Below are 22,124 nucleotides of genomic sequence, written 5' to 3'. Positions count from 1 at the left end.
TCACTGCAACCCTTTGCCTCCCGGCTCAAGCCATCCTCCCACCTCAGCCTCCCAAATAGCTAGGACTATAGGCATGTGCCATCATGCCTGGCGAATTTTTTGTAATTTTTGTAGAGATGGGTTTTTGCCATGTTGCCCAGGCTGAATTTGTATTATTTTTATTGTTATTTTGTTCCCCCACCCGAATATTTCCATTTGCAGTTGGCTGAATCTGTGGCTGTGTAACCCACTAACAGAGGGCTGACTATATATAAAAACATAACTATCGATACCATATATAATATCAATACTAGTTGTAGAGATAGGTATATATGGTTTATAAATTTAAGTCACATTCTTTTCTTCCACTCAACGGGAATTTAAAATTTTTATGTTACTTGGCTGGGGGCAGTGGCTCACTACTGTAATCACAGCAGTTTGGGAGGCCAAGGTGGGTAGATCACTTGAGGTCAGGAGTTCGAGACCACCCTGGCCGGTGAAACCCCGTCTCCACTAAAAATACAAAAATTAGCCGGCGTGATGGCGGGCGCCTATAACTCCAGCTACTCAGGAGGCTGAGGCAGAAGAATCACTTGAATCCAGGAGGTGGAGATTGCGGTGAGCCGAGATCACGCCATTGCACTCCAGCCTGGGCGACAGAGTGAGACTCCGTCTCAAAACAAACAAACAAACAAAAACATATGTCACTAAAACAGATGGCTTCCTAGGAAACAAACTAGAAGAAATCTAGAACTTGAGGGTAAGCGGTCAAAAACAGGACAAATAAAAAACGTAAATTTTAAAATAAAAATTAAAAAAGTAAGAAACTGGAAGGACTCTAACTTCCTCTGTCTTTCGTGCTTTCAGGCAGAGTTTAAAAACTGTTCTTCCGGCGTCCGCTTCCAGTCGCCGACCGATGACAGTCGTGTAGAGCACTTCCGGCTTCATCAGCCAGACGCTCCTCAATCTACCTGGCTGGGCTTTCCATTGCGCTTGCGCAAGGCCTACCCCGCCCCGGAACTTAACCGTTGAGGAAATGGAGGGTTTAAATCCTCGGAATCTTGATTCTGGAGCGCCGAGTGCGCCTGCAGTTCTCTAAGAAGACTTGGGATTGGTCGAGCGAGGAACGAGTGACGGACACTGATTGGTTGGCAAACTAATACGTCACGACGACCGTGCCCAGGGCTCCAGCACCGCCCCCGCTCCCTGACTGGCGGAGTTTCTGACCAGTCAGCAGGCGCGGCGCGACCTTCGGTTTCGCGAGTTTGTGTTTGCCGCCTCTGTTCCCGCGACCCCAACGTCCCAGAGGCGGGGCGGGAGTCGGCGGAGGCGCTCCCTGGAGTTGGTCCCTACCAGCAGACCTCAGCTCTGCGGAGTTTGAGGTAAGTGGAGCTTTGTGTTTCTGGTTCCCCCTGAAGGACGGCGGCGAGGCCCGGGGAAGGTTGGTGGGTAACATTCAAAGCGCTGTAGTGGGTTCAGTCCTCCAGGAGCTTGGAGCCGACGACGAGAAGGGGACATAGTGGGAGGAGTTAAGCGGACCACGAATTCCCTGAGCTAAGGTATGTGAAAAGTTTGCAGTCGATTACATGCCGTTTAAAGTTGTTTTTACGGTGGGAATTTATTGAGGACTGAAACCTTGAATGCTCGCTCTTGCATTCCTCACGATTTCTGGCTCGGATTCTGATCGGCTAATGTTTGATGTTCATGGTCTACTGGAAGTAAACAGCAAAGTGCGAGAATGCTATGCGTGTTAACACAGAGACGGCAGTCCCATCACCAGGGTGTCTGGGAGAAGATTTCACAGAGGAAGTGACATTCGAGTTGGACTGGGAGGGATGGCGGGGGTTTACCAGGGTATTCCCAGTTAAGGGGGCAGCCTGTGCAGATAGTGAAACTGGGGGACTGAAAGGAGTTCAGTTTGGCTGGAATGTAGGGTGAGTGGATGGGGCTTCAGGTTGGAATAATGGAGTGGGGCTGGATTGTGAAGGTCCTTTATTCTGTACATAAAGAATAGCAATCGGCTATTACTTTTATTTTATTTATTTATTTATTTTTCTTTTTGAGATAGGTTTTGTTCTTTGGCCTAGGCTGGAGTGAAGTCATGTGATCTCAGCTCACTGCAACCTCCGCCCCCTGGGTTCAAGCCATTCTCCTGCCTCAGCCTCCCTAATAGCTGGGATTACAGGAACACACCATCACACCCGGGTGATTTTTGTATTTTTAATAGAGACAGGTTTTACCATGTTGGCTAGGCTGGTCTTGAACTCCTGACCTCAGGTGATCCACCCGTCTCCGCCTCCCAAAGTACTGGGATTACAGGCGCGAGCTACCATGCTTGGCCTTAGACAGTTTTCTTTTTTTTTTTTTTTGTTCTTTTTTTTTTTTTTTTTGACAGTTTCTTTTTGCTAAGAATTGATAGAATGTGCAGGACCTAAAGAACTTTATTTATTTATTTATTTATTTATTTTTTGAGACGGAGTTTCGCTCTTGTTGCCCAGGCTGGAGTGCAATGGCGCGATCTCGGCTCACTGCAACCTCCGCCTCCTGGGTTCAGGCAATTCTCCTGCCTCAGCCTCCTGAGTAGCTGGGATTACAGGCACACGCCACCATGCCCAGCTAATTTTTAGTATTTTTAGTAGAGACGGGGTTTCACCATGTTGACCAGGATGGTCTCGATCTCTCGACCTCGTGATCCACCCACCTCGGCCTCCCAAAGTGCTGGGATTACAGGCTTGAGCCACCGCGCCCGGCCAGGACCTAAAGAACTTTAAGACTTGCAAGAATATAGGACATGATAAACTGTAAAGAAAGGGCTACTAGGTCTGTGTTTTGCTTTGATAATAGTTAGATGGAACTGTCCAGTGGGCAGTTAGAAATAGGGGTTTGAAACAGCTGGACGTGGTGGCTCATGCCTGTAATCCCAGCACTTTGTGAGGCTAAGGCGGATGGATTACTTTAGTCCAGGAATTCCAGACCAGCCTAGGCAATTTGACGAAACCCCGTCTCTCCAAAAAATACAAAAAATTACCCGAGTGTGGTGGTGAACAGCTGTGGTCCCAGCTATTTGGGAGCCTGAGTTGGGAGGATCACCTGAGCCCAGGAGGCAGAGATTGCAGTGAGGAGAGATTGCACCACTGTACTTCAGCCTGGGCTACAGAGAAAAGAAAGAGAAAGAAAGAGAGAGAGAGAGAGAGAGAGAGAGAGAGAGAGAGAGGAGGGAAGGAGGGAGGGGAGGAAGGGAGGAAGGGAGGAAGGAAGGAAGGAAGGAAGGAAGGAGTAAAACTCAGAAGACCAGAGGAAGGCAGGAAGGGAGGGAGGAGGGAGGGAAGCAGGGAGGAAGGAAGGGGTAAAACTCAGAAGCTAAAGGTTTGCTGTAGATAGGTGGATATAGATGCAGTGGGAGTGAAGGAGAGTACCCAAAGAGAGCATGTGGAGTTTAAAAAAAGAACAGCGGGGCCCGGATTGGTGTGCCTGTAATCTCAGCACTTTGGGAGGCTGAGGCGGGCGAATCTCAAAGTCAGGAGATCAAGATCATCCTAGCCAACATGGTGAAACCCCATCTCTACTAAAATTCAGAAAAAAATTAGCAGGGTATGGTGGCGGGCACCTGTAGTTTCAGTAGGCTGAGGCAGGAGAATCTCTTGAAATTAGGAGGCAGAGGTTGCAGTGAGCCGAGATCACACTACTGCTGTGGCTCACTCCTGTAATCCCAGCAGTTTGGGAGGTCGGGCAGATCATGAGGTCAAGAGATTGAGACCGTCTTGGCCAACATGGTGAAACCCGGTCTATACTAAAAATACAGAAATTAGCTGGGTGTGGTGGCACATGCCTGTATTCCCAGGTACTACTCAGGAGGCTGAGGCAGAAGAATTGCTTGACAGCACTTTGGGAGGCCAAGGCAGGCGGATCACGAGGTCAAGAGATCGTGACCATCCTGGCCAACATGGCCCGTCTCTACTAAAATTAGAAAAATTAGCTGGGCATGGTGGTGTGCGCCTGTAGTCTCAGCTTCTCAGGAGGCTGAGGCAGGAGAACTCCTTGAACCCGGGTGGCAGAGGTTGCAGTGAGCCGAGATTGTGCCACTGCATTCCAGCCTGGTGCCTGGCGACAGGGTGAAACTGTCTCAAAAAAAAAAAAAAAAAAAGAATCACTTGAACCGGGTAGGCGGGTTGTAGTGAGCCAAGATCGCACTGCTGCACTCCAGCCTAGCGACAGAGCGAGACTCCTCAAAAAAACAAAAATAAAAAAAAAAAACTGATTTTTCCCTGACACAAGTCAATTTGTGGGAATGCAGTATTTTTTTTTTTCTGCTAAAGATTCTTTAATGACGTCATTATAGGCTTAATAAATACCTAGCCCAAATCATTCTTTCTCCTGCTTTGTGGTTTTATGAGAGTTATAAGGCTTTTGGTCAAAATCTCATACATTCAATATTACCTGCTCTATCCAGCTCGCTAAGTTGATACAAAGGTTTTGGGGTGGAATCTGAGCTTTCCTTAAGGAATAGATATATTTGTAGATTTTACTGCCTAGAATAAGTATTAACAGTAATTTATTGGCCGAATGACTCTAAAGTATGAAAATGATTGTCAAAATCTACAAACATTTAACCTTGTTAATCTATAGTTACATTTCATATAAGTAACCTAATTTTGCCTGTAATTTTAATGTGATTAAATCATATTTTTCTTCCTTGTTTTTATCATTCATTAGTAATATTCTCTTTAATTCTTTAGGATACTGAGGATTTGAAATTTAAAAAATCATTCACCAGATATCATGGAGCCTACATATCCTCTTGCATGGCCCCAGATGAATACCAGGTATAGTAGTATTTTTAAATATGTTTGTTTTACAGCTGTTCACATAACTTGGGAAAATAGGTTGGAAGAGAAAAGAACAGAATCTTAAAATCAGGAAATTCTGGGACCATGTTCCAGCTCTACCACTTGTTAGGTGGGTCACCTTGATCAAGTGAATTAACTAAGCCTCATTTCCTCATCTGTAAAATGAGGATGGTAATCTGTCTCACAGAGGATTATTGTGAAGGGTTAAATAAGATTACTAAACTAGAGGGTCTAGTATGTAATAAATAGGCACTCGGTAAATACTAGTTTCGTTCCCGTTCCCTCTATTTTAGTTACACGGATCTTTTTATTGATGGGAAATAGTACCTGAACTTCTTAGGAAGCTAAAAAATTACATGGGTTTGTTTACTTCCTAAATAAGTGGGAAAGTGGTTGGGTTCCTTCTCTCTTACAAATACTAATTCCTTGATGGGAATAATTTCACGTTAGACATACCAAGTTTCCTCAGATGTTCCTAAGCTTTTCTGGGGAGTAGGAGCTTGCCACCTGTCTCCCAATTTTCTCAGTCTGTCATTACTACGGGAACTGGGCAAGTCGGCTTGTATTGTTTGGCTCTTTGGATTACTTACTGCTCTTTTTTCCCCTCGGGAACAACAATTAATGGTGACATGTGAATTTTTTTTTCTTCCAAACTGGAATTGCATTCATGAATTGCCTTTATTCTCTGTAATATCTTTCCTTGTGCCAGATGTTCTTGATGAAGATAATGGGAAACGTGACCCAAGGAGGCTATCATATTCCTTCTGCTTTAATTTTGGCCTTTGTGTTCTACCCCATTGCCATCTCTTATTTGAAAATTTGTCGGTGGGCAAGGTGGCTCATGCCTGTAATCCCAGCACTTCGGGAGGCTGAGGTGGGCAGATTGCTTGAGCTCAGGAGTTCAAGATCAGCCTGGGAAACATGGCAAAACCCCATGTTGACAGAAAAATTTTGTTAACTTCTGTTCTTAGAAAGGTACAGTTGTGGCTGGGTGCAGTGGCTCACGCCTGTAATCCTAGCACTTTGGGAGGCCAAGGTGGGCGAATCATGAGGTCAAGAGATGGAGACTATCCTGGTGAACATGGTGAAACCCCATCTCTAGTAAAAGTACAAAAAAATTAGCTGGGCATGGTGGTGCGTGCCAGTAGTCCCAGCTACTAGGGAGGCTGAGGCAGGAGAATCGCTTGAAACCAGAAAACAGAAGTTGCAGTGAGTTGGGATCACGCCGCTGCACTCCAGCATGGCGCTAGAGGGAGACTCTGTCTCAAAAAACAACAAAAAAAGAAAGATACAGTTGTGTAACAAGTTCAACATAATGTTTTTAATTATTAAAAAATTTTATAAGCGTTATCAGTAAAAAAAGAAAAAGAGAAGAAAAATTTTTTAAGTTTTGTGGGTACATAGTAGGTGTATATATGGAATACATGAGATATTTTGATAAGGCATGCAATGTGTAATAATCACATATGGGAAATGGGATACCCATTTCCTTAAGCATTGTGTGGCAAAGAATCCAATTGTACACTTTTAATTATTGTTATTATTATTTTTATTTTTTTTGGAGACAGAATCTCACTTTGTCACCCAAGCTGGAGGGCAGGGGTGTCATCTATGCTCACTGTAATCTCTGCTTCCCAGGTTCAAGTGATTCTTGTGTCACAGCCACTTGAGTAGCTGGGATTGCAGGTGTGTGCCACTGTGCCCAGCTAACTTTTGTATTTTTAGTAGAGATGGAGTTTCACTGCGTTGGCCAGGCTGGTCTTGAACTCCTGGCCTCATGCAGTCCACCTGCCTTGGCCTCCCAAAGTGCTAGGATTATAGGTTTGAGCCATTGTGCCTGACCAGGAATGTATTATTTTTTATGGCTAAATAGTACTTCATTGTGTATAAATATGACATTTTCTTTATCTGTTTATCTGTTGATGGACACTTAGCTTGCTTCCAAATATTGGCTATTGTGAACAGTGCTGCAGCAAACATGGAAGTGCAGATATACCTTCGATATACTGATTTCCTTTCTTTTGGATATATTCTCAGCAGTGGGATTGCTGGATCATATGGTAGCTCTATTTTTAGTTAGTTTTTTTTTTTTTTTTTTTTTGAGACAGAGTCTCACTCTGTTGCACAGGCTGGAGTGTAGTGGCACAATCTAGGGTCACTGCAACCTCTGCCTCCCGGGTTCAAATGATTCTCCTGCCTCAGCCTCCTGAGTAGCTGGAACTAACAGCTCATGCCACCACGCCTGGCTAATTTTTTGTATTTTTGGTAGAGATGGGGTTTCACCATGTTAGCCAGGATGGTCTGGAACTCCTGACCTCAAGTGATCCACCCACCTCTGCCTCCTGAAGTGCTGGGATTACAGACATGAGCCACTGCACCTGGCCTATTTTTAGTTTTTTTTTTTTGAGAAACCTCCAAACTGTTCTTCATAGTGGTTATATTAATTTACATTCCCACCAACGGCATATGAGAGTTCTCTTTTCACCATATCCTCACTAGCATTTGTTATTGTTCATCTTTTGGATAAACTGTTTTTAATTTTATTGTCAGATTGACTATGGAGTCAAATTCATTCCTTACATTTTAGGCAAGATATATAGTCATGTAATTTAAACTAGTTATTCCTGGTTTATTCAACTCTCTAGTTTCTTTCACTTATTTAATGACCTCTGGATTTCTGTAATCTCTGTGGTTTAGGACAGCAGTTCTGATTAGTGTGTATGTGGGGAATAGCATGTGATAGACCTCTTTGAATATCTGATAAGAGCCATAAATCTTACTCCCTAAGAAACAGCACTTATAGGCCGGGCACAGTGACTCACAGCCTGTAATCCCGGCACTTTGGGAGGCCGAGGTGGGCAGATCACCTGAGGTCAGGAGTTCAAGATCAGCCTGGCCAACATGGCAAAAACCCATCTCTACTAAAAATACAAAAATTAGCTGGGCGTGGTGGCCCATGCCTGTAATCCCAGCTACTTAGGAGGCTGAGGCAGGAAAATCACTTGAATCCAGGAGACAGAGGTTGCGCTACTGCATTCTCTGGGCAACAGATTGAGACTGTGTCTCAAAAAAAAAAAAAAAAAAGACAAAGCACTTACATACATACATGCAAAATTTTGCACCGAGCTTTGAGGCACAAGTTTGTTTGTGACTCCTCTGCCATTAAAGTCTGCCTGTATACTCCAGATGAAGAAAAAGATGAATAATAGCATTTATTGAAGTCTTGAAGTTATGTCCTAGGTGCTATGATAAGAAATTTGTGTGTATTATTATTTAATCCTCACAAGAAACCTGTGAGACACAAGTGCTATTACTTTTATTTATGTATTTGTTATACTTTAGGTTCTGGGATACATTTGCAGAATGTGCAAGTTTGTTACATAAGTATACTTGCTGTACTCATCAATGTGTCATCTATATTAGATATTTCTCCTAATGTTATCCCTCCCCCAGACCCCCACTCCCCAGGTACTATTATTGTCCATATTTTTTGTTTTAATGAGGAAACTGTAGCAGGGAAAGATGAACCAATTCAAGGCCATACGGTTAGTAGGTGATATAGCCAGGACTTAAAGTTGACTTGACTTCTGCTCTATACTGCTGAGGAAGTAAACCTGAAGTAGTGTAGGTTGGGCTTTAACGGTACTGTGAACTATTGAGGGTAAAAAAGAAATAGCTAACACTGAATACTTACATGAAGTAGAAATTGCTTTGAGCACTTTACATGTATTGACTCATTTAATATTCACTACACCTCTACAAGGAGGTACTGATATTCCATTTAATATGAGGAAAGCAAGGCAAAGAAAAGTTAGTCAATTTGATCATGATCACACAGCTAGCAAATTTTGAAGCAGGTTCTAGACCCAAGCAGTTGATTTCCGGCCTCCTTGTGTTATACTGCCTCTTACCGATAGATAAGTGATAAATATGAGAGACAGAAATGACAGTCTTGTTACTTACTAGCTTTGTGACTTTAACAAATTTCTTAACCAGACTGTCCTATCTCGCAATGAGGGGATTACGAATCCTTCATATACCTATTATGAACTCAGCACATATAAGGATTTGAAAACACAGAGCAGAAATATGATGGAGCCAGAATTTGAACCCAAGCTCGAAACTGCTATATAATTCACCTTCTACAAGTATAAACTTTGAAATCAGACGTACTTAAATTCAGATCTCAGCTCTGCTATTAAATTGCTTTATGAAATTAGGAAAGTTACATTTTGTTATCAGTAAAGTGTATGTTAAAGTGTTTCTGGAACTTTTAGTGAGAAATGTACATGTAAAGTGGTATAGCTATGACTTAAAGTTGACTTCTACTCTACTACTAAGGCAGTAAACCTAAAGTAGTGTAGGTTGGGCTTTAGAAATACTGTGGACTATGATATAGTCCAGTGTTCAATACATATATAGAACACTCTGTGTGTGTGTGTGTGTGTGTGTGTGTGTGTGTGTATTTAAAAACTGTTTGTGTGTGTGTTTGTAAAGTGACAAGTAGGATGCCTAGTAAATGGAAGGTGATCAGTAAACTGAGGCTAGTATTTGAGTTGAGAAGCTTCATCAGATGATACATGAAAGTAAGATCTCTACAAAAGAAGAGGTTTAAAAAAAGATCTAGAACTAGATATTCTTAGTATATGATAAATACTCTTTCAGTTTAACTATTTAATCATCTCCCATCATACAAATGCATTGTTGTAGGTAGCTCTATGTGAGAGCTTTCTTGTTTTACTCTCATGTTACTTTGGATGATATTTTTCTCTCTGGTCTTTCCCTTCCATTGTCTTTTTTTTTTTTTGAGACAGAGTCTTGCTCTGTTGCACAGGCTGGAGTGCAGTGGTGAGATCTCAGCTCACTGCAACCTCTGCTGCCCCAGTTCAAGCAATTCTCATGCCTCAGCCTCCTGAGTAGCTGGGATTACAGGCATGTGCCACCATGCCCAGCTAATTTTTTTTTCTGAAGTTTCGCCCTTGTCACCCAAGTTGGAGTGCAGTGGCATGATCTCGGCTCACTGAAACCTCTGCCTCCTGGGTTCAAGTGATTCTTGTGCCTCAACCTCCTGAGTAGCTGGGACTACAGGTGCACCACACCTGGGTATTTTTGTATTTTTAGTAGAGATAGGGTTTCACCATGTTGGCCAGGCTGGACTCGAACTCCTGGTCGCCGGTGATCCACCTGCCTCGGCCTCCCAAACTGCTGACATTATAGATGTGAGCCACCAGGCCCAGCCCCATTGTCTTTTTCTTACTGTGTTTTTCTTGTGTTATACACTTAGGTAAAATGAAAACTTTTTGATGGTACCCTATGTGATTTAATATTGAAACATTGCTTTACACTGCCCCTGGGATCTTCGTTGAGGAATTATTTATAATTATGTCCTTTTGATGCTTTAGTAATTAAACTTGTGCTGTATTTTGGTATTCCAAAATACCAAATTTGGAAACACTGGAAAATAATTAAGAATCTATTAAGGTTTTTTTTTTTTTTGCTATTCATAACTATTGGGTATTATCTAGCAATTATCTGGACATTAATTCAGAAAGACAGATTTTGGGCCAGGAGCCATGGCTCATGCCTATAATCCCAATGTTTTGGGAGGCCAAGGTGGGAAGATTTCTTGAAACCAGGAGTTCAAGACCAGCCTGGGGAACATAGTGAGACCCTGTGTCTACAAAGAATACAAAAGTAAGCCACACATGGTGGTGCACATTTGTGGTCCTAGCTGCTTGGGAGGCTCCACTGGGAAGATCCTTTGAACCCAGGAGTTTAAGGCTGCAATGAGCTATGATTGCATCCCTGCACTCCAGCTTGGGCAACAGAGCAAGGCGCTGCTGTTTAAAAAGAAAAAAGAATAGAAAGATTTTAGTTTTAAATTTAAATGTAAACTTATGATTTATATTCACTTTTTATTACTTAAGAGGAATTTTATAGTATTATGTTGTTCTTTCTTTCTTTATTTTTGAGACAGAGTGCACTCTCGTGTGAGCTTGAGTGCGCTGGTGCTACCTTAGCTCACTGCAACCTCTGCCTCCCAGGTTCAAGTGATTCTCCTTGCCTTACTCCCAAGTAGCTGGGATTATAGGTGCCTGCCATCACGCCCAGCTAATTATTATTTTTTTTTTTTGAGACGGAGTTTCACTCTTGTTTCTCAGGCTGGAGTTCAATGGCACTTGAGATCTCGGCTTACTGCAACCTCCCCCTTCCAGGTTCAAGCAATTCTCCTGCCTCAGCTTCCTGAGTCACTGGGATTACAGGTATGTGCCACCGTGTCCAACTAATTTTGTATTTTTAGTAGAGATGGGGTTTCTCCATGTTAGTCAGGCTGGTCTCAAACTCCTGACCTCAGGTAATCCGCCCACCTCAGCCTCCCAAAGTGCTGGGATTACAGGCATGAGCCACTGCACCCTGCCTTTTTTTGTATTTTTAGTAGAGACACGGTTTCACTATGTTGGCCAGGCTGGTCTTGAACTTCTGACCTTGTGATCCTCACAAAGTGCTGGGATTACAGGCATGAGCCAGCATTCCCGGGATATCTTGTTCTTTTTTAAAAGCTTGTGTATATATAAATTTACAAATGCATATATAAAAAAGGACAAATACGCCAAATTTTGAGTGCCTGTTCTCCTGATAGTAGAGTTACAAGTAAATTTTCTTTTTTAAAAAATATTTTTTGGGCCAGGCTTAGTGGCTCACACCTGTAATCCCAGCAGTTTGGTAGGCCGAGGCAGGCAGATCACGAGATCAAGAGATTGAGACCATCCTTGCCAACATGGTGAAACCCTGTCTCTACTGAAAATACAAAAATCAGCCAGGCATGGTGGTGCGTGCCTGTAGTCCCAGCTACTCAGAAGGCTGAGGCAGGAGAATCGCTTGAACCTGGGAGGTTGAGGTTGCAGTGAGCCGAGATCACGCCACTGCACTCCAGCCTGGTGACAGTGCGAGGCTCCATCTCAAAAAAAAAGAAACAGTATTTTTTTGACCAGGCGCAGTGGCTCACTCCTTGTAATTCTAGCACTTTGGGAGGCTGTGGTGAGTGGATGACTTGAGGTCAGGAGTTGGAGACCAGCCTGGCCAATGTGGTAAAACCCTGTCTCTACTAAAAATACAAAAATTAGCTGGGTGTGGTGACAGACACCTGTAATCCCAGCTACTCAGGAGGCTGAGGCAGGACAATCGCTTGAACCTGAGAGGCAGAGGTTGCAGTGAGCCCAGATGACGCCACTGCACTCCAGTCTGGGTGACAGAGAGAGACTTCGTCTGAAAAAAAAAAAAAAAAAAAAAAAAAAATATATATATATATATATATATATATGTGTGTGTGTGTGTGTGTGTGTGTGTGTGTATTATATATATGAACTTTGAAAATTACAAAAGTAATCTGAAAATACCATCATTTTAAAGATAGTTAATTGTTTCATACCAAATATCTACCAAGTTTGCTATTCCTTGTGCTTCAATTTTATTGTTTTTTAAAAGGTTTTCTTCAAGCAGAATGGTACCTTTCCACTTTCCTCCATCAAAATGTGCACTTTGGAACCCAATGCCAATTGGAGATTTCATCTACTTACATCTCAGTTACTACAGGTATAACATGTTTCTTTTTTTCAACTCAAACCAGTATAAACAAGAGAAATAATGCAAAGATGTATAAGGCAAAGTTGATTACTATGATCAATTACTCAGATTTTCTCTACTTTTCTTTTAGAAGCTCCCCTCAGGCTAAAGTTTCCTTCTGCTGCTTCTTAACATCTGTTCCTTGTACTTTTGAGAGATAATCTTAATTTCCCAGCTTGATGCAAATTCTGAGTATTGTAGAAATTCAAAAGAGGTGAAATATAAATACTGAAAGTGTTTTTTGTGTTAGCATAGTGTCTTTGTAGAACATTGAGAAAGTTAAACCAATTTTTGACTGGATCAGATTAGAAGGAATATAAAATCTTGTGGTTACATCCAGGACATGAAAGAAAGACAAGAAAGAAGTTTAGGCATAAAGTAATAGAAAATAGATCTGTTGAGGTTTTGTACATAAGAGTTACTTGTTAAAAGTAGTATTCTTCTATTTTTTTAAAAAAATCTTTTTTTTCGCCTGGGTGCAGGTGGGCTGAGGCCGAAAAGGGAATCAGCTAAAAGTAGTATTCTAAGACGGATGGATTATTGTGGGGAGAGCTTAGAGTCAGCCTAGCTTCAAGATGCTTTTCTTTAATCACATAGTTGTATACTATAATGGTTTAAGGTGCTATAACTAGGTTGGGCGTGGTGGGTCACACCTGTAATCCTAGCACTTTGGGAGGTTGAGGCAGGAGGATTGCTTGAAGCCAGGAGTTTGAAACCAGCCTGGGCAGCAAGGTGAGACCTTGTCTCAATAAAAAATTAAAATAAAAGTTAAAAAAACAAAGTAAGAAAAAAAAGGTACAGTAACTGGAGCCAGACTGCCTAGGGAATCAAATCCTGATTCTACTACTACTTACTTATGTGACCTCAGTAAAGTAGCCAAGGATCGGTTTCCTTATTTATAAAATGACTGTTATAATACCAGTTTCATAGTTCTCTTGTAGGGGTTAAATAAGACTCTGAAGCAATTGTCACAGCCTGGAATAGAAAGTGTTCCATAAATGCCATCTATTATGTATATTATAAGGACTTACAGCAATGTGGCAGTATTCAGATCAAGAGGAAAGAATGAAACTAGGTGTTTCGAAGAAATAGTTTGTCATATTTGATGATTGACTGAATAGAGGAACTGAAGGAAAGATACAAGTCAGAAAGTATTCAGGTTCAAAACTATTTGGCAGAGAAGGGTGGTACCATTGACAAAAAAGAGAGAGTCTTATGGAAGTTCAACTAAATAATTGTTAGACCTGTTTTTATTTTTATTTTTTATTGTTGTCCTTTTGCACATTTTGAGTAATTTCCTTTGTTTTTCAAGTCTGCTTATTTTCTCTTTAGCTATGCTTAGCTGCCATCTCACCTATTCGTTTAGGTTTTTCAAATGTGGCAGTGTACCATATATATGAAAGGATACTTACAGTATATATGCATAGTTAATAGAATAATAATACACATTTGTGTACCTGTCCCCAATTATAACTCATCGAGTTTTTACAAATCATATTTTTTATTTCTGTAAGTTCTGTATGGCTTTTTTACTCAAATTTGTCTGGTCTTTTCTTCATAGTATCTTATTCCTTTCTCATATTTTGGTTTTCCTCTTACATTTTAAAAAACATTTAAATCATGCTATATTTTGTATTCAATATAATAGTTTCCCCACTTTAGACATGGTTTCACTTTCCATGGTTTCAGTTACCCACAGTACAGTACAATACAGTATTTTGAGAAAGACTACCTTCATACAACTTTTATTACAGTATACTATTAAAATTATTCTATTATTAGTTATTATTGTTAATCACTTACTATGCCTAATTTATAAATTAAGCTTTATCATAGATATGTATGTATAGGAAAAAAACATAGTAAACATAGGATTTGTTACTATTTGCGGTTTCAGACATCCACTGGGGGTGTGGAACATGCCTCCCAGAGATAAGGGGGCACTACTGTAATGCTAATATCTGAAGCCCATACACAGTGTGTAAACAAATAGATGTGACTGTTTTCAATCAAAATTTACTTACCAGAACAGGAGACCTACCTGCTGAGTTCATAAAGCTAACAAAATGCCTGGAGAACATCTATAGTTTCAATGTCTGTTTATTGCCATTCTAGTTTCTAGGTTGCCATCCCTATCCCCTGCCTTTGACCCTGGGATTTTCTGACAATGATCTTTTTGTACGTTTTTTAAAATGTGTGTTATAATTTAGACAGCATTTTATGGCAGGAGGGTTTTTTTAAAGATATGAGTTCCACCATATTCATAAAAGACTTGTTATTTTTCAGAAATCCAAAGCTTGTGGTGACTAAAAAGACCATCCAACTTGCTTATCGTCATGCTAAGCAGAATAAAAAAAATTCGTCATGCTTTTTACTTGGTTCTCTGACAGTAGACGAAGGTAATACACTTATAAAAACGGACCAGTGCTCACTCCTGTAATCCCAGCACGTTGGGAGGCTGAGATGGGAGGCTGAGATAGAAGGCTGGCTTGAATCTAGGAGTTCAAGACCAGCTCGCATAACATAAGGAGACCCCATTGACACAAGGAAACATTTTTTAATAGTTACTTGTATGACTGCAATTGAATTTATTGGTTTTGCCAACTATTTATTGTATTTGCTTTGTGCTAATTTTCTTTGCTGTGTACCAAGGATATGAAGATGAGTGAAACTATCAATTACAGACTTTACTATCTGGTCACATGGAAGAATATATAAGCAAATAAGAGTTTTGTATACTATCATAAGAGTTTAGTATACAGTAAGATTTTAGTTTAGTACTTAAAAGTTTAGTAATACTGTTGATATGAACAAAGTACTTTCCTAAATGTAGCCTTGCTTGGTTGATTTCGCATTTTTAATTAGTATGCTATATCATGGCTGTTATTTTTGTTCTACAGATGAAGAAGGTGTGACATTGACAGTAGATCGCTTTGATCCTGGTCGAGAAGTACCTGAATGCTTAGAAATAACCCCTACTGCTTCTCTTCCTGGGGACTTTTTGATTCCATGCAAAGTTCATACTCAAGAACTTTGTTCAAGAGAAATGATAGTTCACAGTGCAGATGACTTTAGTTCAGCTTTAAAGGTGAGATTCATTGATAACTTGATTCTTAATTCAACACAAGAATCAAACAATGTTTAATATGCTGTATTTTAGTAAACCCATACTTGAGGATTATTAATAATAATTTGATTGGATTATTATGGGCCTAAAATCCAACTAAATGTGTTTCTGAGGGCAGAAATTCTAGGTAAGTGATATGAGTGGCATTTCAGAAGAAGCAGTGTAATCAAGGTAAGAAAATTCAAGATATACTTAGGGTAATGTTTAGGGTATACATTTTTGCTGGATTTGTGGGTAGTCAGACTGGAGTATTAGTTTGATCAGATTATAGAGAGCCCTGGCCAGGCACAGTGGCCCATGTCTGTAATCCCAACACTTTGGGAGGCCGAGGCAGGTGGATCACTTGAGCCCAGGAGGTTGAGGATGCAATGAGCTGTGATCACACCACTGCACTCCAGCCTTGGTGGGAGCAAGACCCTGTCTCAAGAAAAAAGAGCCCTGTCTGCCAGCTTAAGGAATTTGAGCTTTGTCATGTGGACCATGTAGTAATCGAAGGTTCCTGGAAAAAGGAAATACTGTCAAATCAGAAATAGTTAACCTGATAGGCTGGGCCGACTGAAGTTAAAGAGAGTAGCCACTGTAGTAGTTGGGTGGGTATGTATTACAGAGGGATTGATTAACCTACAGTACAATGGTAGCAGTGAAAGTAGGAAGGACATAATAGACACAAGCAAATGCAGAGGGAGAACTAACTTCACAATTTGTAGTAACAAGAAAGGAATCAAAGAGGAATGGACTAATTCTGAGACTGAATCAGAATTATTTTATGAGGCCAGGTGTGGTGGTTCACACCTGTAATCCTGGCACTTTGGGAAGCCAAGGCGGGTTGATCACTTGAGGTCAAGACTTCAAGACCAGCCTGGCCAACATGGTGAAACCCCATCTAGTAAAACTACAAAAAATTAGCCAGGTGTGGTGGCACACACCTGTAATCCCAGCTGCACAGGAGACGGAGGCAGGAGAATTGCCTGAACCTGGGAAGCGGAGGTTGCCTGGGCAAGAAAGCAAGACTCTGTCTCAAAAAAAAAACCAAAAAGATTTATTTTATTGCCATTTTTTCCCCATGTAGTAAATATTTATTGGGGTGACTACCCAATAAGACTTAAATGCTGCTAGGATATTTACAATGGGAATGTGTAGTGGAGCTTGGGACAGTAAATCTTATTTTCTTTGATATAATTGTTCACATAATCTTTTGGTCACACAGAGTAAATGGGAACTGAAATGTTGTAAATCAGAACTCATTTTATTTTATTAGTGTAAGATATTATATATATATATATATATATATATATATATATATATACCAGTATAAAATGAACTTTAGAGATATGGACACATTTCAAAGTTTCTAAATAATTATTTAATATTGATTTCTCAGGCTCTACAGTGCCATATATGTAGCAAAGATTCCTTGGACTGTGGTAAGCTGCTTTCCCTAAGAGCTCATATCACTTCCAGGGAGAATTTGGACACTGTGGATTTCGACTTGCACTGGGCAGCAGTAACTCTAGCAAATAACTTTAAATGCACACCTGTGAAGCCCATCCCCATTATTCCAACAGCTCTGGCAAGAAATTTGAGCAGTAATCTGAATATTTCTCAAATTCAAGGGACTTATAAATATGGGTAAGTAAAAGATAGATTAATCTAAACTTTAGTTGGATTAGTATATTTTCAGAATGTCCATGTAATATGAAATAATTGTGCAGTTTATATGCCAGAGATACAGTGGCTTGTTCAATAACTAGGGAAAGTAAAAAATGAAGTTGTTTATTTTTGTTGAATGTAAAGCTTTTTTTAAGTTGCGCCACCACCTACACAAAATTGGTAGTAGGGCCCGGCACGCTGGCTCATGCCTGTAATCCCAGTACTTTGGGAGGTCCAGGTGAGCAAATTCCCTGAGGTCAGAAGTTGAAGATCAGTCTGGCCAACATGATGAAACGCCTTCTCTACTAAAAATACAAAAATTAGCTGAGCTTGGTGGCGCACAGCTGTAGTCCCAGCTACTCATGAGGTTGAAGTGAGAATATTGCTTGAACCTGGGAGGTGGAGGTTGTAGTGAGCCAAGATCTCACCACTGCACTCCAGCCTGGGCAAAAGGAAAAAAAAAGACAAAAAAAATTTTCAAAAAAAAAAAAAAAGACAAAATTGAGTGGGCATAATGTATAATGTCTGGAGAACTCAGTTCTTTTTTGAGATGGTATCTTGTTCTGTCACTGTAGTGCAATGGTGTGATCTCAGTTCACTGCAACCTCCACCTCCCGGGTTCAGGCAATCCTCCTGCCTCAGCCTCCCAAGTAGCTGGGATTACAGGTGCATACCACCACACCTGGCTAATTATTGTATTTTTTTTTCTTTTTCCTCTTTTTTTTTTTTTGTTTCCATCTTCAATGTTTCCAGCTGATAATTTTTGTATTTTTAGTAGAGATGGGGTTTCACCATGTTGGCCAGGCTGGTCTTGAACTCCTGACTTCAGGTGTTTCACCTGCCTTGGCCTTCCAAAGTGCTGACTTTACAGGCATGAACTACTGTGCCCAGTCTTGAAGACCTCAGTTCTTTCTTTCTTTTTTTTTTTTTTTTAATTCTTTTTTACCTCAGTTCTTAAAAAAAAAAAAAAAAAAAAAAAATTGTAATCTGTCATGAGAGTAAAAAAAAAGGTGGTGGTAAAAATTATATTAAAATTGGTTAATTATTATTTCAAAATGTAAGGAGAAATTATGTTCTATATTGTATATTCTATATTGTTCTTCATATTTTATTTAGGTTTTAGGTCATTTTTTTCTTAACTGTAATCTGACTAATTATGAACCCAAGGGAGGCTAGTGAATTTATTTATAGTATGCGGTTTTAACTGTGAATCATGAGCATTGCAGATAGAGAAAGGAGATAATTAAATAAAAAGTTACAGTACTCTTGCTTACCAAATTGCCAACTCCTTGAGGGTGGAGTTTCCTCACAGAGCTGGATTAGAATCCTCTCTAGTTTTTAATCCCCACTCTTAGTTTTTTAGAAAATACAAGCCAAAATGCCTGCTTTCTAATCCTCAGCAGGGCTGCTTCCCTGAATCTTCATCTTTTTTTTTTTTTAATCTATTGTCTACAAAACTAGGTTAGACAATGTAAGCACTCTCTGCTTTAATGTTTGACCAGAGGCCACTCCAAATATTACACTTCTGGCTTCCTTTCCCAGTGACTCCACCCTAGTTCCTGTTAGGCCTTTAGATCTAAAAATGTTTGCCAAAATACACTCAATTCCAAGCCTTATTCTCTAAAAATATCTCTTCAGAATCACATTCTCCCCAGAGTGGTGCTTTCTGATTGGAGTGGCCCAAAGGAAAAATTGTTGACATATTCCAAAATCATGGAATGGTCAAAAGTGAGCAAAAAATGTTTGAGTTAAATGAAACATTTAAATCTCTTGAAGTAATAAAAGTACTTCTCAAAGAGGACATGGTATTTTTTATTTAAATTAACAAATTAATTTGTTTTCCTTAGTACTCATGCCCATTTACCTGTGTAGCATGAATTTACCTTTCATGGAATTATCCATCTGTGACTGCTGGGCATGTTGGTAATAACCAGGATGTTCAGTATTCTGTTCAGTCACCTATTCTCCTTGCCCCTTCCGATCTAGAATCATCTGTCAAATTTGTGGCATTTACTTTGCTAGGTGCAATAGCATAGAGCTATATTCTCAGCTGCTTGGGAGACTGAGGCAGGAGGATGGCTTGAGCTTAGGATTTTGAGGCTGTAGTGAGCACTGTGAATAGCCACTGCTCTCCAGTTAGGACAACATAGTGACACACCATCATTAAAAAAAGTTGACATTTGCTCTTTATACACCCTAATATTTACTAGGGCCCATTATGAAATAGGTATTATGTTAGACATTGGAAATAAATAGATTAAAAATTATGCTTACCATCCATTGAATATGTTGACATCTAAACATGGTGTTTTATAACGGAGGTTTATGTACAGTGCTGGGAAAGGGGGTTGGAGGGATGTCCAACTTGCCTGGGGAAATCATGGAAAGCCTGAACTAATTCTTTTAAGGAGTAGGAATTTATCAGATGGGCAAGACATGAGGGAGAACTTTCAAAGTAGACCTGGGCAAGACATGAGGGAGAACTTGTAGACGTGTCATTGTTGATATGTAAATCTTATGCCAATTCAGGCTTAGTATTCTTGTCATAAGACCTGACAAATGTATTGTCTTTGCGTTTTAGTGTTATTATAGCAATATATCATCAGTGGTACTTCCAAGGCTTTATATCACTAATGGCATTGTTTTTGTTTTTGAGATAGTCTCACTCTGTCCCAGGCTATAGTGCAGTGGTGCAATCTTGGCTTACTGCAACCTCCGCTTCCTAGGTTCAAGTGATTTTCCTGCCTCAGCCTCTTGAGTAGCTGGGATTACAGGAATGTGCAATGATGTCCAGCTAGTTTTATTTTTGTATTTTCAGTAGAGACTGGGTTTTGCCATGTTGGCCAGGTTGGTCTCAAACTCCTGACCTCAAGTGATCTGCCTGCCTAGGCCTCTGAAAGTGCTGGGATTATAGGTGTCAGTCACCATGTCTGGCTCACTACTGGTGTTGTTCTTAAAGAAAGACATAACAATAAAATTAACAGTTCTACTTTTGTGTGTGTGTGTGTTCTAACTTACTGTTAATAATAAATGTAATAAATATAGTATAATGTCCTTTTAGGGAAGAGTGAGCTTTTGGGTTTTATCATGATGGTTCCAAAGTCCTTTGACAGTGGTTGGAGGAATATGGTACATGGAAGGTTGATTATACTTCTCCTAATTCAGCCTCCTGTTAGAAGTCACATCTGTTGCAGTCTTGTCAAATCACTTGGATGCATGAACATTTTCTGGTAATAGGGAATTCACTTCTCCTAAGGAAACCTCTTGATTCTGAAATTGCCTGCCTTAATGTTAACACTCTTGATTAAAGTAAATTGTAAATAAAGTTATAGAGCAAAATTTTAAAAAGGTATGTAATCTTCAGTGTCCATTTTAATGTATAATTGGAAGTTTTAAGGTATTAAATCTCTTTAATCTCTTCCTTCTACTAGAGTCTTTTTTATTGAGTCAAATACTTTGAACTGTTTCTTTTGTGTGTGTGAGACAATGTTCATTTGAATTATCTCCTCTGTCTAAAGTATGCTTCAATGTTTAGATTATGTCTTTTAGGTAAAAAGTACATACTTTCAATTATTTTCGCATGAATGTCTTCTGTTTAGATATCTTACCATGGATGAAACACGAAAATTGTTACATTTGTTGGAATCTGATCCCAAGGTTTATTCTTTACCATTAGTGGGAATGTAAGTATTACATTATTTATGAAAGCCTTATCAGCCAAATATTCAAAGGTATATGACAAGCATGTGTCTCACTTGTACTATGCATATTTAGATCAAAGCCACAAAGGCAAGTGGTTGTCAGGTTTTCTTTTTTTTTTTTTCTTTTGAGACGGAGTCTTGCTCTGTTGCCAGGCTGGAGTGCAGTGGCACAATCTCAGTTCACTGTATCCTCCGCCTCCCAGGTTCAAGTAATTCTCTTGTCTCAGCCTCCCAAGTAGCTAGGACTATGGGCAAGCACCATTACGCTCAGATAATTTTTGTATTTTTAGTGGAAACAGAATTTCACCATATTGGCCAGGATGGTCTCAATCTCCTGACCTTGTGATCCACCTGCCTCGGCCTACCAAAGTGCTGGGACTACAGGTGTGAGCCACTGTGCCTGGCCAAGTTTATTTATTTTACTAGTAGAATCAGCTAAAACAAGATTTTGCCCAATCTCTCTCTCTCTTTTTTTTTTTCTTTTGAGATGGAGTCTCCCTTTGTTGCCCAGACTGGTGTGCAGTGGCAAGATACCGGCTCACTACAACCTCCGTCCCCCAGGTTTAAGTGATTCTCGTGCCTCAGCCTCCCAAGTAGCTGGGATTACAGGCATGCACTACCATGTCTGGCTAATTTTTGTGTTTTTAGTAGAGACGGAGTTTTACCATGTTGGCCAGGCTGGTCTCAAACTCCTGGCCTCAAATATCCACCCACCTCAGCCTCCCAAAGTGTTGTAATTACAGGTGTGAGCCATTGTGTTCGGCCAGATTTTGCCCAATCTTAGGAATAACTCCAATATATAAAAGTTGAATTCTATGGCCAGGCATGGTGGCTCACGCCTGTAATCCCAGCACTCTGGGGGGCTGAGGCAGGCGGATCACCTGAGGTCCGGAGTTCGAGACCAGCCTGGCTAACATGGTAAACCCCATTTCTACTAAAAATACAAAAAATTAGCTGGGCGTGGTGATGCGCATATTAATCCCAGCTACTAGGGTGTCCGAGGCAGGAGAATTGCTTGAACCTGGGAGGCAGAGGTTGCAGTGAGCCGAGATTGCGCCATTGCATTCCGGCCTGGGTGACAGAGCCAGTCTCTGTCTTAAAAGAAAAAAAAAAAATTCAAATATTCATACACAGAAAAATAAAGTATATGATTTACTATAAAATGATCAGTATAGAAAGTGAATGCTTAGTATTTGT

At 40.4% G+C, this 22,124-nt stretch overlaps 1 protein-coding gene across 4 annotated transcripts in view; it reads left to right on the top strand.

The window, feature by feature from the left end:
- Nucleotides 1-1,220: 1,220 nt before the first annotated feature.
- The window catches only part of STIL (STIL centriolar assembly protein), a 63,869-nt gene continuing 42,965 nt past the window's right edge, over nt 1,221-22,124 (top strand). For 2 of the 4 annotated variants that reach the window (XM_039473988.2, XM_039473987.2), the window contains exons 1-7: nt 1,221-1,361; nt 4,716-4,802; nt 12,312-12,419; nt 14,736-14,848; nt 15,350-15,537; nt 16,958-17,205; nt 20,826-20,909. In XM_039473988.2, the coding sequence (XP_039329922.1) occupies nt 4,759-4,802; nt 12,312-12,419; nt 14,736-14,848; nt 15,350-15,537; nt 16,958-17,205; nt 20,826-20,909 (785 nt within the window). In that variant the 5' untranslated portion in view covers nt 1,221-1,361; nt 4,716-4,758. The other 2 variants (XM_074380778.1, XM_074380779.1) reach the window with 2 other exon arrangements.

The sequence above is a fragment of the Saimiri boliviensis genome, chromosome 11 (genome assembly GCF_048565385.1).
Source record: "Saimiri boliviensis isolate mSaiBol1 chromosome 11, mSaiBol1.pri, whole genome shotgun sequence".
Classification (NCBI taxonomy): domain Eukaryota; kingdom Metazoa; phylum Chordata; class Mammalia; order Primates; family Cebidae; genus Saimiri; species Saimiri boliviensis.
This window is presented reverse-complemented; position numbering and strand designations above follow the sequence as displayed.